The sequence below is a fragment of the Lactuca serriola genome, chromosome 7, assembly GCF_051521515.1.
Source record: "Lactuca serriola cultivar US96UC23 chromosome 7, Lser_US96UC23_V15, whole genome shotgun sequence".
NCBI classification, from domain to species: domain Eukaryota; kingdom Viridiplantae; phylum Streptophyta; class Magnoliopsida; order Asterales; family Asteraceae; genus Lactuca; species Lactuca serriola.
The window spans coordinates 46,016,464-46,028,920 of NC_136414.1; the positions used below are offsets into that span (position 1 = coordinate 46,016,464).

Genomic DNA, 12,457 nt, shown 5'->3' on the forward strand with positions numbered 1-12,457 from the left:
AAAATTTGCAGTTTCCAAAAAACAAATTAACTCTTCACGAATACCAACTACAGTCTAGTAGTCTACAGTCAGTTGTATGAGAAAGATGATAATATTAATATCTCGTGAATGAATAAATGTCACGGAAAAAGTTATCAGTTTGCTTTTGTAGAAAAACAAATACTCAAGACAAGCTTCTCGAATTATGCTGGCATTTTTTTTTTTTGTTTTTTTTATAAATCTGGAAGAATATGATTTTATGGTAACACCGATCATTCATTCCTTCCAATGAATAAAGTTAGTCCAAATATTCAAAACTCGACCAATTTAATAAAAGACGACTTTTATAACCTTGATAAACTTTTGTTTTAAATAATATTAATATAAAAACGAAATAAATGAATAAATGTTTTCAGAGAAGGGTTATGACGAATATATCCAAAATAAAAACATCACTTGATAGTTGTGGATACACTCATTCACTCACCTTCTGAGTTCTGTCTGTGTGGACGAAAAGTAAAAATGGTGGTGAAGGTGTACGGACCTCTTTACGCATCGCCAAAACGAGTCATGGTTTGTCTCATCGAAAAACAAATCGAATTCGAAACAGTTCATGTCGATCTATTCACGGGAGAAAATCATACTCCCGAGTTCCTGAAGTTACAGGTATCAACCATCAAATCCATTAATTTGTGGTTCGATTTTGAGTTATTTACTGAATTTTATACGATGAACTACAGCCGTTTGGATCTCTTCCAGTAATTCAAGATGGAGATTACACTCTCTTCGGTAAGTACACAAAATCCCTAATACAGCAAAACTTTTGGGGGAGAATTGTTCATACTATTCATCAATCTACAACTCACAGTTGTTCATCAAATTGTGGGAAAACGAGAATTTTATGATGTTTTGATATTATTTGGTTGTGTTTCTTACTGAGCAGAATCACGAGCTATCATCCGATACTACGCCGAAAAATACAAGACACAAGGAACCGATTTACTAGGAAAGACAATCGAAGAACAAGGTCTGGTACAACAATGGTTAGAAGTCGAGGCCCATAACTTCCACCCACCGGTTAACAATCTGGTGATCCAAATTATGTTCAGCCCGAAGTTTGGGATAACGAGAGATGAGAAAGTGATCGAAGAAAGCGAGGGGAAGCTTGCGAAAGTGTTGGATGTATATGAAGATCGACTGTCGAAAAGCAAGTATTTGGCTGGAGATTTCTTTAGCCTTGCAGACCTGAGTCACCTTCCTTTTACAGACTACTTGGTTGGTCCCTGTGGGAAAGGGTATATGATGAAGGAAAGGAAACATGTGAGTGCTTGGTGGGATGATATTAGCAGTCGGCCTTCTTGGAAGAAATGTTTGGAGTACGGATACCCTTTTTGAGTTCGAACTTCAAAGGTGATGTATGTTTGATAGAATAAAGCTTTAGCTTCGAGTGATGAATTGAATGTGTAACATGTCTACTTTGAGTCTTGTGTCAATCTATCAATAAATTTGTATGCCACTTAAAAGGTAACTAAACTTTTAAAACATTCAAAAAAGAATATTGTTTTTAGTACAAAAAGATACATTTAAATTATACTATTTGTATACAGAATATCAATGGAGTGTATATTCCTGTAAATAAAACTTTGTTGTAACTAGTTAATATCAATGGAGTGTATATTCCTGTAAATAAAACTTTGTTGTAACTAGTTACTTGGGATAAATAGAAAATGACCTAAAATGATAATAAAGTTTCCAAAAAGTTAAAAAAATACATCATTATTATTTTTTAGTATAAATATCATTGAAGTATCTATTTGTAAATAGGATACCAACAAAATACACATTTAATATAAAAATACCATTGAAGTTTCCAAAATATTCAAAAAAAATATCGTTTTTTCATAGCACTTTTTGTTATCTTTATTGTTCTCAAATTATGTAGAACACAGTCATCGAAGATTATGTAATGTCATATCAGTTCACAACAGTTTTTCACTCTTTCCTCACTCGATCGTTCTTACGATAACATAATAAGTAAGTGGGTAATAACCTCAGTTAAACTTTCTTGCTTCCCGATTGCATTATATGCGTCAAACATAAAATGTATATATGCTACATAGATACATATATTATACATCTGGTTTATCCTTTCATTAGTGTTGCGACACAAGAGAAATACAAAAAAAAAAAAAAAAAAAAAAAAAAAAAAAACTAGACAAGGAATGGTTGCAGATTTTCCGGCACTACAATGGTTGTCGAAGGATGATGCTTCGCTTGATCGGTGTTGTGCATATATGTAAGATTTCTATTAGTCCATGCTTCTTTAGTGAACATTGGTTAAATATAAAAGCATGTGTGACATTATGCCATGAGAATTCTTAAATGTGGATGTGATAACTCAAAGTTAAAATATATATAAATATATATGTAATTAGATTATATGATTATAATAAAATGATTAGTTCAATGATTAATGAGTTAATTAGTAGAGAGTTATGAGGTTTAATGTCCAAACCCGTCACCTTCATTGTGGAAATAAATTCGAGCATTTGAAGGGTTTATAACTTCCAAGGCCTTAGGCATTATAAAGAGCTCGAAAAATCGACTAGAAACCCCACCAAAATTGCAAGAAAGGTTGGAGAAACGAAGTAGAAATCGGGGTTTGAAGTTCGTAAAGTATTTTCGGAAGTGGTGCTCAAAATTAAGGTAAGATTCTTTAGTTTCAGCTCGTTATAGTTGCTTAGATAGGTTTATATACATATTAAACGTATTTTGGTTCAACCTACTGTCTCAATTTCGTCCAACCAAAATCAGTTTGACAAAGAATTTTAAGGAATGTTTTTTTTTAAATAATTTGTCTAATTCAGTGTGTTATGAAGTATGAGCTTGAAAATTGTTTATGAATAATTGTTAGTATGAAGTGGAGATAGTTGATGGAAGTTTTAGTTAAGCATTTAAAGTAATTTTAGGAGCTTTATGGTTTTCAAAAAAAATGGCTGCAAATGGTTATTTTTCAGGTTAAGAAGATGCGAATTCGGATCCACAACATTTAAACCAAAGTATAAATTGGGGCGTGTTTCCTACTTTCTTTGTTTTCTTTTTCTTTTTCAAAGCCGTAGTTTCAAAGGTTAATTTTTTTTACTTGGAATTGAAATGATATTTACATAGGTGGTCCTTACATTTTGAATGATTTTAAAAACATAACCCTAAGCCATGTAAAACAAACCCACCTAATTGTCGAAAGATTTGAGTTCACGGAATTGCAACTTTAGTCCTCGGAGTTTTCATAACATGCTATTTCGTTAGAAATTACATTCTGCATTTTCACACTTTTAAATTTTGTTTATTCGGGAAAAGATTTTTATTAATTAATTAATTTTTATTTCAAAAAGTAAAATTCTATTATTTAACTCGTAAGTCAAAGATGATATGTTTCGTTGAAAAAAAATAATATACGGGCAATGTGGTCATATAATGCGGTACATTTAAAATAAAATTGTTATAAAAATGGTGAATATGTTAGTTAATAATTATTGGTTGGTCGAATAAGACATGTGGATAATTGAACCAAAATAAACATATAGGATACTTATCTAGTATTGCGACCTTAGAAAGATTTGTTGGCAGAATATACGGTGCAGGTTAGCAACAAAGCTTCGATTAGGACTTATCGGTTACGAGGTGAGTTTTCTCGTGTTCTGTGGTTGCTCGCACATAAATGTTTATCATGTGTGTATTATGTGGTTTTTATTTATTTATTGACAATATGTTTCATGACAAGTATGATTGCGTGCAAATGTTATTTTGGATTTGTTATCTATTTTGTGTGTTGTTGGATGACATGTTTAGCGGGAATGGGTGAGTGTTTAATCGTCATGATCATGACGGATGTGTGTGATCGGCGGGGATGGGAAGTTAGAATCATACTCATTTCCTTGGATATTTAAAATACTTGAGTACAATGGATGATGAGTTGTCTCAAGGAGAAGGGAAACGAACCTTTAGTTCTTTCTCTGGATAATTAATCGTTCCCCTAAATTATGTCATCAGGTGATATGTTTGTTGTATGATTTATTGAACATATATGATAAAACTATTTGTTTTTTTTAAGTGATGAACATGTATGTGCAACACGAACTCACTAGGCCCTAGGCTTACCCATTTAGAAACTTTAAATGTGCGCAACCCAGGGAACTATTTAACAAGTGGCAGTAAGAAGGCTAGGGAGAAGGATTGATCAACAAGGCGACAAAGGATTTCTGTGTGACATCCCCATTTTCACGGCCAGAAAATACCGATTTTGTTTATGCTTTATAAAAATCAGAGTACTTCATTTTATAAAAATGTTGCGGAATTTGTTCCCAGAAAAACATGGTAAATACGTTATTAAAACATTTTCGATGAAACGTATTTATTTCATTTTAAAACGTTTGGGATGTCATCGTTAATACAGAAACATAAGCATAAACAGAACTTACAATTATTTACACTAGTGATCTACATCTCTTTAAATCTCTCAGTGTATTGTGACTTCATATCAACACCTGTGATAAAAATAAACTGAGTGGGTCAGGTTGGGAAACCTGGTGAGCACATAGGGTTTTCAACCCACAATAATATAATTATTATTTTTAAACATCAAACAATCAACCCAATTACCCATTCCCGTTATCCTCACATTACGTCCCTAAAACATCTAACACAAGGGACCTAGTCAAAGGACTATCATTGGGATGGAGTATATCTGGTGAGCACACAGTTCACACAGTTCGAATAAACACACAGTTCGAATAAACACACAGTTCGAATAAACACACAGTTCGGTTAAACACAAAGTTCGAATAAACACCTACAGGTTGCGAGCCTGTTAGTGTTCCACTGGACTGTCTAGAATAGTCCGTGGTCGTCATCTATACTCCGCTAGATGACTAGATCATCAAGAACATCTATAACGAGGCATCTCATTATTTCATTTTATCACACAGCAACTAATACATCTACCCATGTTTTACCCAACACATTTTGTAGATATAAAATACATATACAGTTTAAATCATTGAAAACATGTATAAAACGTTCATCTAGCATAGATAGCAAGTATACAGATAATATACACACACAGCACGTAATTTATATAAAATACTTCATATCTATGTGTAAGCTGAAAGTAACTATGCACTCACCTGAGAAGGTGGTGACTCGGTACTCGGACAGCGCTTCGTTTACTTTAAAATAATTTCCTTTGACGAAACCTAGTATTATCACCACTAGATTTTAGTCTAATATTACCGTGACTAATTATTAGTCTTATTATTATTATTATTATTATTATTATATAAGCGTTTAAACAATACTTTCCAACTACTATGTACAGACAGGGGCCAGACATAAAACACCGGAGGGCAGGACCATTTTGGCGTATAGCACTTCTGAAATCCAACAACCCTATGCGGCCCTTTAAACCAGATTCCCCGTACCGCGAGTAGTTAAAAGATATTATAACGACACTTATATAAGTCATAATAATAGCCCAAATATTTATTATAAATTTATAATAACAATACTAATTTTAAATATAAACTATATTTAAAATAGGGTAAACATAACTTACTTTCAAGGGGATTTTAGCTAGGAGTCGGGCTCTGCAGGGGCAGAACTTCGTCGCTGAATCTTTCTAAGAAAGATTCGTGCAGCGCTTCAGCGCTCACCTTACTATACTAAAACTACAGAAAGAGAAGTCGAATCACGAGGGACCGAAATGCTCGGGGGATAAGGAGAGAAAGACTCTTGAATCAAGAGAATGGTGCAAGAAATATGAGAGCCCAAGGCTCTTATTTATACTAATTGAATTTTCAAAAACTACCCTCCATAATTACTTAATGACCTTTTAGTTATATAAACAACTAAACACCCCTCTATAATACTATTTTAAATGGATTTAATGATCTTTGTACTAAACTAATGTCGAAAGAACTCAACATTAGTTTTATAATAACCGCATCGTCGATACCTTTCTAATGATATATACATATGTATATATATGTGTACGTATACATGATTTATACTTTATTTTAATACGTAAATATACTATTATAATTTGTAACTCGCTCATACGAACTCCGTTTTTGACGTTATTTATATCCACGCGTAGGTGGAGACATACTCTACAACTTTCGTTTAGACTCCGTTGGTTAATTTTGACTTTATTTTTAAAGTTATATTTTTAACAGGCCAGGACAGGATTGGTCCGTTAAAATCTCATAACTTCTTTATTCGATGTCCATTTTCGTCTGTATTTTTATCGTTACGCTACTAATAACGAGATCTTCGATTCTTGTTTAGGTTGTGTCGGCTAAAAATCAATCGATCTAAAATTTGAATTTCGGGCTGTACACCGCTAATCCGAAACTTCGAAAAATCATAACTTCTTCATACGAAGTCAGATTTGGGCGTTCTTTTTATCGATGTTCTTAGTTTAACATATTCTACGACTTTTGTTTAGAGCGCTAAGGCTAAATCTCTATATATCATAAATTTACTATTTACGCTTCCCGGCGCCGTGCCGGTTCCGACGCGAAACTTCGACGGGTCATAACTTCTTCGTTATAACTCGGATTTCAGCGTTCTTTATATGTACGGAAACCTTGTGACATATTCTACAAATTGGTTAAGATTATTTATTCTAAATAATCTTTTTGTCAAAAAGTCGTTTTCGACCCCTATTGCCTCTAAATTGACTAGCCCGGATCTGCGGGCGTTACAATTATCTCCCCCTTAGGATGATTACGTCCCGGAATCATCAACGAAACAGGGCTCGTATAATGACTCCATACGTCATCTTTTCATCCTAGTTAATAATTATAACTTCTATATTCCTTCAAGTCTATCTCTTAGACTCATTGACTGTAAGCAGTACTCGATCGTGCACCTGCTCTCTACCTCGGGCTAGACTTCAAATTATGACCTATCATCATGTGATGCACATTTAGACTTAGGTCTCTTAGAGTTAAATTCTAAAATAGACTATGCCTTCCTTCATGTTCTAATGTGATATAATCACACTTTAACATGTAGCGTTTCTGGCTACCAACTTCTTTAACAACGAACGCGATACTTCTATTGATTGCTTTGATTTCAATCGTTTGGTTTAAGTCGGACGCTACATCAAACTTGGTTCTCTGAACCACGCAACATACTCATCGTAGTCAGACTCAATTCGGTATGACCACTAGGGTCGGAAATCAACAATCTTTTTAGTCATTATCGAAACGATGGTAATGACATACTTGAAAAAAAAAACAGAATCAGTTACTAGCTTCTTGGTAACCTTGTGACTTTCCCTGATCCAAGTGTGAGTCCTGTGCTTCCGGTAGTATAGGCCTCTACTACCATTCACACCTACTCATACTCGTCCCAGGTATTGTCCCGCAGTCTCTCCAAGTCACCATACACGAAAAAAAACAACTTAACACATCAGATAACAAAACAAAGGTTTCATATTATTTCTTGAAATGATTACATAGGTGTTCAAGTTCACCCTAGACTATGCCTCTAACAGGCTAAATCATATGATTCTATGGCTACATTATAACTCGATCCTTGGATGTCAAGCCGTCATTCCTGAATCCTCGCATTGTCATCTGCTTCGTCTAGGATCATATGGAATGCTCTTGCCTTCGGTTTTGGCGGAATGTTTGGTTTTTCCGCCTCTTTCTTTTTCGGGCAATCCTTAGCAACATGCCCTTCTTCACGGCATTCATAACACACCCTTTTGCACTCGTTGGCGTAATGTCCGGTCTTCCCACACTTGTAGCAAGTCACTTCTTCGTTACATTTCCCAAAGTGATTCTTTTTGCACTTCTCGCACCATTTCACTTTGTTTCCTCCTCCGCTAGACTCCTTTGAACCAGACTTGATCTTCTTATTGGGCCTCGTAGATTCCTCAAACTTCCTCTTTTCGCCAACCTCAATCTTGTTGGCAGCTCTTCCCTTAATCATATCTTCCACAGACTTGGCAGCCCAGATAGCTGCCTCCAGAGTAGGAGCCTGACGCACTGGCACCGCGTACTCCCATGGAAGTCCCTTTGCGTACTTGTCAATTTTCGTCAGCTCATCCGGAACAAGACGCAAGGCAAACTCCATCTTTTCTGTGAAGTTGTTCGTGTATTCATCGATTGACATGCTTCCCTTCTTCAGGGTTAGAAACTGGTTCTCTAGCTCAAGCAGGTTTTGAGCTGAGCAGTACTTTCATTTGAATTGCACCAAAAATTCTGCCCATGTCAGTTGCAGGGGCTCATTAGGGCTCAGAGTCTTCCCCAAGGTATTCCACCAACGTACAACACTTCCTCGAAACTGACGCACTGCAAATGTGGTATGTAGCTTCCCTCTGCAACCGCATGTCATGAAGGCTAACTCCATCTCCGAGATCCAATCCATGACCCCGATCGGATCCTCCTTTCCAGTGAAAGTCGATGGCTTGCAAGTCAGAAAATCCTTGTACTTGCATCCATTCCTCTCGACTTTGTCATCTTGGTTGTTTTGTCGAACTATTGGTGGGTTGACTTGACCAACAGTCCCACTGTAGTTTCCTTCCTCAGTCTGCCCTTCGTTCAACTCGGGCTGTTCGATCTGAATAGTGGCTTCCTCACGATTTTGCTGGAGCAAACGTCTAGTTTCCTCCATTTGACGATCCAACATTGCCTGGATCATCGCTTGCACTCCGGCCATCGTTATTGGTCCGGCAGCGGCTTCCACAACTGGTATTTGCTCGATCACGGGGGGTTGGTGTCCGTTCCCATTTGCATTCACGTTTCCACTACAGGTTCTTGCCATCTTGATCTATACACCGAATAAGGTGAATCCAGATCTTTACTTAGGATTGACGGTTAAATCATCCTTATCACTCCGAAACGTTTATATGCTAGTTCTAATATCGTAGTCGTACGTTTAGAATCCTAAACACATAAGGTTTCCAGATCCGGTCGGCAACAGACCATAGATCCGAACAACTAACAGCATATCAGGCACAAGTATTTAGCACATAAAAGCATTTTAGGCACAATTCCTAAAATAAGCTAGTGCTCACACCTCACAATCATCGCTTAGCATTCTAAGTTTAAGTCTAGAAATAAATCCATATTCCTAGTTCGCTTAAACTAATGCTCTGATACCAACTGTGACATCCCCATTTTCACGGCCAGAAAATACCGATTTTGTTTATGCTTTATAAAAATCAGAGTACTTCATTTTATAAAAATGTTGCGGAATTTGTTCCCAGAAAAACATGGTAAATACGTTATTAAAACATTTTCGATGAAACGTATTTATTTCATTTTAAAACGTTTGGGATGTCATCGTTAATACAGAAACATAAGCATAAACAGAACTTACAATTATTTACACTAGTGATCTACATCTCTTTAAATCTCTCAGTGTATTGTGACTTCATATCAACACCTGTGATAAAAATAAACTGAGTGGGTCAGGTTGGGAAACCTGGTGAGCACATAGGGTTTTCAACCCACAATAATATAATTATTATTTTTAAACATCAAACAATCAACCCAATTACCCATTCCCGTTATCCTCACATTACGTCCCTAAAACATCTAACACAAGGGACCTAGTCAAAGGACTATCATTGGGATGGAGTATATCTGGTGAGCACACAGTTCACACAGTTCGAATAAATACACAGTTCGAATAAACACACAGTTCGGTTAAACACAAAGTTCGAATAAACACCTACAGGTTGCGAGCCTGTTAGTGTTCCACTGGACTGTCTAGAATAGTCCGTGGTCGTCATCTATACTCCGCTAGATGACTAGATCATCAAGAACATCTATAACGAGGCATCTCATTATTTCATTTTATCACACAGCAACTAATACATCTACCCATGTTTTACCCAACACATTTTGTAGATATAAAATACATATACAGTTTAAATCATTGAAAACATGTATAAAACGTTCATCCAGCATAGATAGCAAGTATACAGATAATATACACACACAGCACGTAATTTATATAAAATACTTCATATCTATGTGTAAGCTGAAAGTAACTATGCACTCACCTGAGAAGGTGGTGACTCGGTACTCGGACAGCGCTTCGTTTACTTTAAAATAATTTCCTTTGACGAAACCTAGTATTATCACCACTAGATTTTAGTCTAATATTACCGTGACTAATTATTAGTCTTATTATTATTATTATTATTATTATTATATAAGCGTTTAAACAATACTTTCCAACTACTATGTACAGACAGGGGCCAGACATAAAACACCGGAGGGCAGGACCATTTTGGCGTATAGCACTTCTGAAATCCAACAACCCTATGCGGCCCTTTAAACCAGATTCCCCGTACCGCGAGTAGTTAAAAGATATTATAACGACACTTATATAAGTCATAATAATAGCCCAAATATTTATTATAAATTTATAATAACAATACTAATTTTAAATATAAACTATATTTAAAATAGGGTAAACATAACTTACTTTCAAGGGGATTTTAGCTAGGAGTCGGGCTCTGCAGGGGCAGAACTTCGTCGCTGAATCTTTCTAAGAAAGATTCGTGCAGCGCTTCAGCGCTCACCTTACTATACTAAAACTACAGAAAGAGAAGTCGAATCACGAGGGACCGAAATGCTCGGGGGATAAGGAGAGAAAGACTCTTGAATCAAGAGAATGGTGCAAGAAATATGAGAGCCCAAGGCTCTTATTTATACTAATTGAATTTTCAAAAACTACCCTCCATAATTACTTAATGACCTTTTAGTTATATAAACAACTAAACACCCCTCTATAATACTATTTTAAATGGATTTAATGATCTTTGTACTAAACTAATGTCGAAAGAACTCAACATTAGTTTTATAATAACCGCATCGTCGATACCTTTCTAATGATATATACATATGTATATATATGTGTACGTATACATGATTTATACTTTATTTTAATACGTAAATATACTATTATAATTTGTAACTCGCTCATACGAACTCCGTTTTTGACGTTATTTATATCCACGCGTAGGTGGAGACATACTCTACAACTTTCGTTTAGACTCCGTTGGTTAATTTTGACTTTATTTTTAAAGTTATATTTTTAACAGGCCAGGACAGGATTGGTCCGTTAAAATCTCATAACTTCTTTATTCGATGTCCATTTTCGTCTGTATTTTTATCGTTACGCTACTAATAACGAGATCTTCGATTCTTGTTTAGGTTGTGTCGGCTAAAAATCAATCGATCTAAAATTCGAATTTCGGGCTGTACACCGCTAATCCGAAACTTCGAAAAATCATAACTTCTTCATACGAAGTCAGATTTGGGCGTTCTTTTTATCGATGTTCTTAGTTTAACATATTCTACGACTTTTGTTTAGAGCGCTAAGGCTAAATCTCTATATATCATAAATTTACTATTTACGCTTCCCGGCGCCGTGCCGGTTCCGACGCGAAACTTCGACGGGTCATAACTTCTTCGTTATAACTCGGATTTCAGTGTTCTTTATATGTACAGAAACCTTGTGACATATTCTACAAATTGGTTAAGATTATTTATTCTAAATAATATTTTTGTCAAAAAGTCGTTTTCGACCCCTATTGCCTCTAAATTGACTAGCCCAGATCTGCGGGCGTTACATTCTGCAAAGACGTAACACCCGAAGCTCTTCGGTTGAAGAAATTATATTATTTTATTTTGCTTCCGTTGTAGTTTAGTCTATAAGTAAATTCATAATTGATCTTGGGAGATGTTGGAACGACAATTCGTCATTTAATCGATATTTGAAAATTGGGGTGTTACAAGTTGGTATTAGAGCGTTGTTTAAGCAGATTAGGTGTTTCCGTAAACACTTAAGCTTAGACGGAAGGAGCGAGAGGTAACCTAGAAACTAATTTAGACCATATCTGACTAGTAGGAATCATGTCCTCAAGGATATGAGGGAGGCTTACTAAGGTAACACTAGAGCGGGAAGACATTCCAATTTGGAGCCGATGTTTCTGCACCCAAAGAAGTACTAGATACTCCCGTAAACCCTACTTCCATTTGTTGGCGCGGTTAGGGTCGAGGTAGAGGTAGGTGTAAGGGAAGAGGTCTAGGAGTCATCATAGCACCGGACGAGCATAATTGGTGAAACTGAGCTCTAACTCCAATCGAGGTTGTGGTCCGGGTCAAGATTGCGGACAAGGTCGTGCATCAAATATGGTTACGCGAGAATAATTAATTGATGAGATTGCTCAAGATATGCAAGCTACATTGTCGAATGTAAATGTTCAGGACCGAGATGCACTATAGAATCTGAACGGTGGTAACAGGGTTGATGAAGAGAAAGGCTATAGATATGGTATGTCGCTACAATTTCTGACCCTAGTGGTGCACTACGATCACAGAAAGATGTAAACTACAAATGATGAGGTAATTGTTACAAGACGTTCATGACTTGTAAACCACGAACGTTTCAT

At 35.9% G+C, this 12,457-nt stretch overlaps 1 protein-coding gene across 1 annotated transcript; it reads left to right on the top strand.

Annotated features, from left to right (window-relative positions):
* Positions 1 to 417: 417 nt before the first annotated feature.
* Positions 418 to 1,512, top strand: LOC145062012 (glutathione S-transferase F9-like). The gene is made up of 3 exons (XM_079009623.1): positions 418 to 645; positions 720 to 768; positions 923 to 1,512. The coding sequence occupies exons 1-3, from the start codon at positions 502 to 504 to the stop codon at positions 1,372 to 1,374; spliced, it is 645 nt and encodes a 214-aa protein (XP_078865749.1). The 5' UTR covers positions 418 to 501; the 3' UTR covers positions 1,375 to 1,512.
* The last annotated feature ends 10,945 nt before the right edge of the window (positions 1,513 to 12,457 follow it).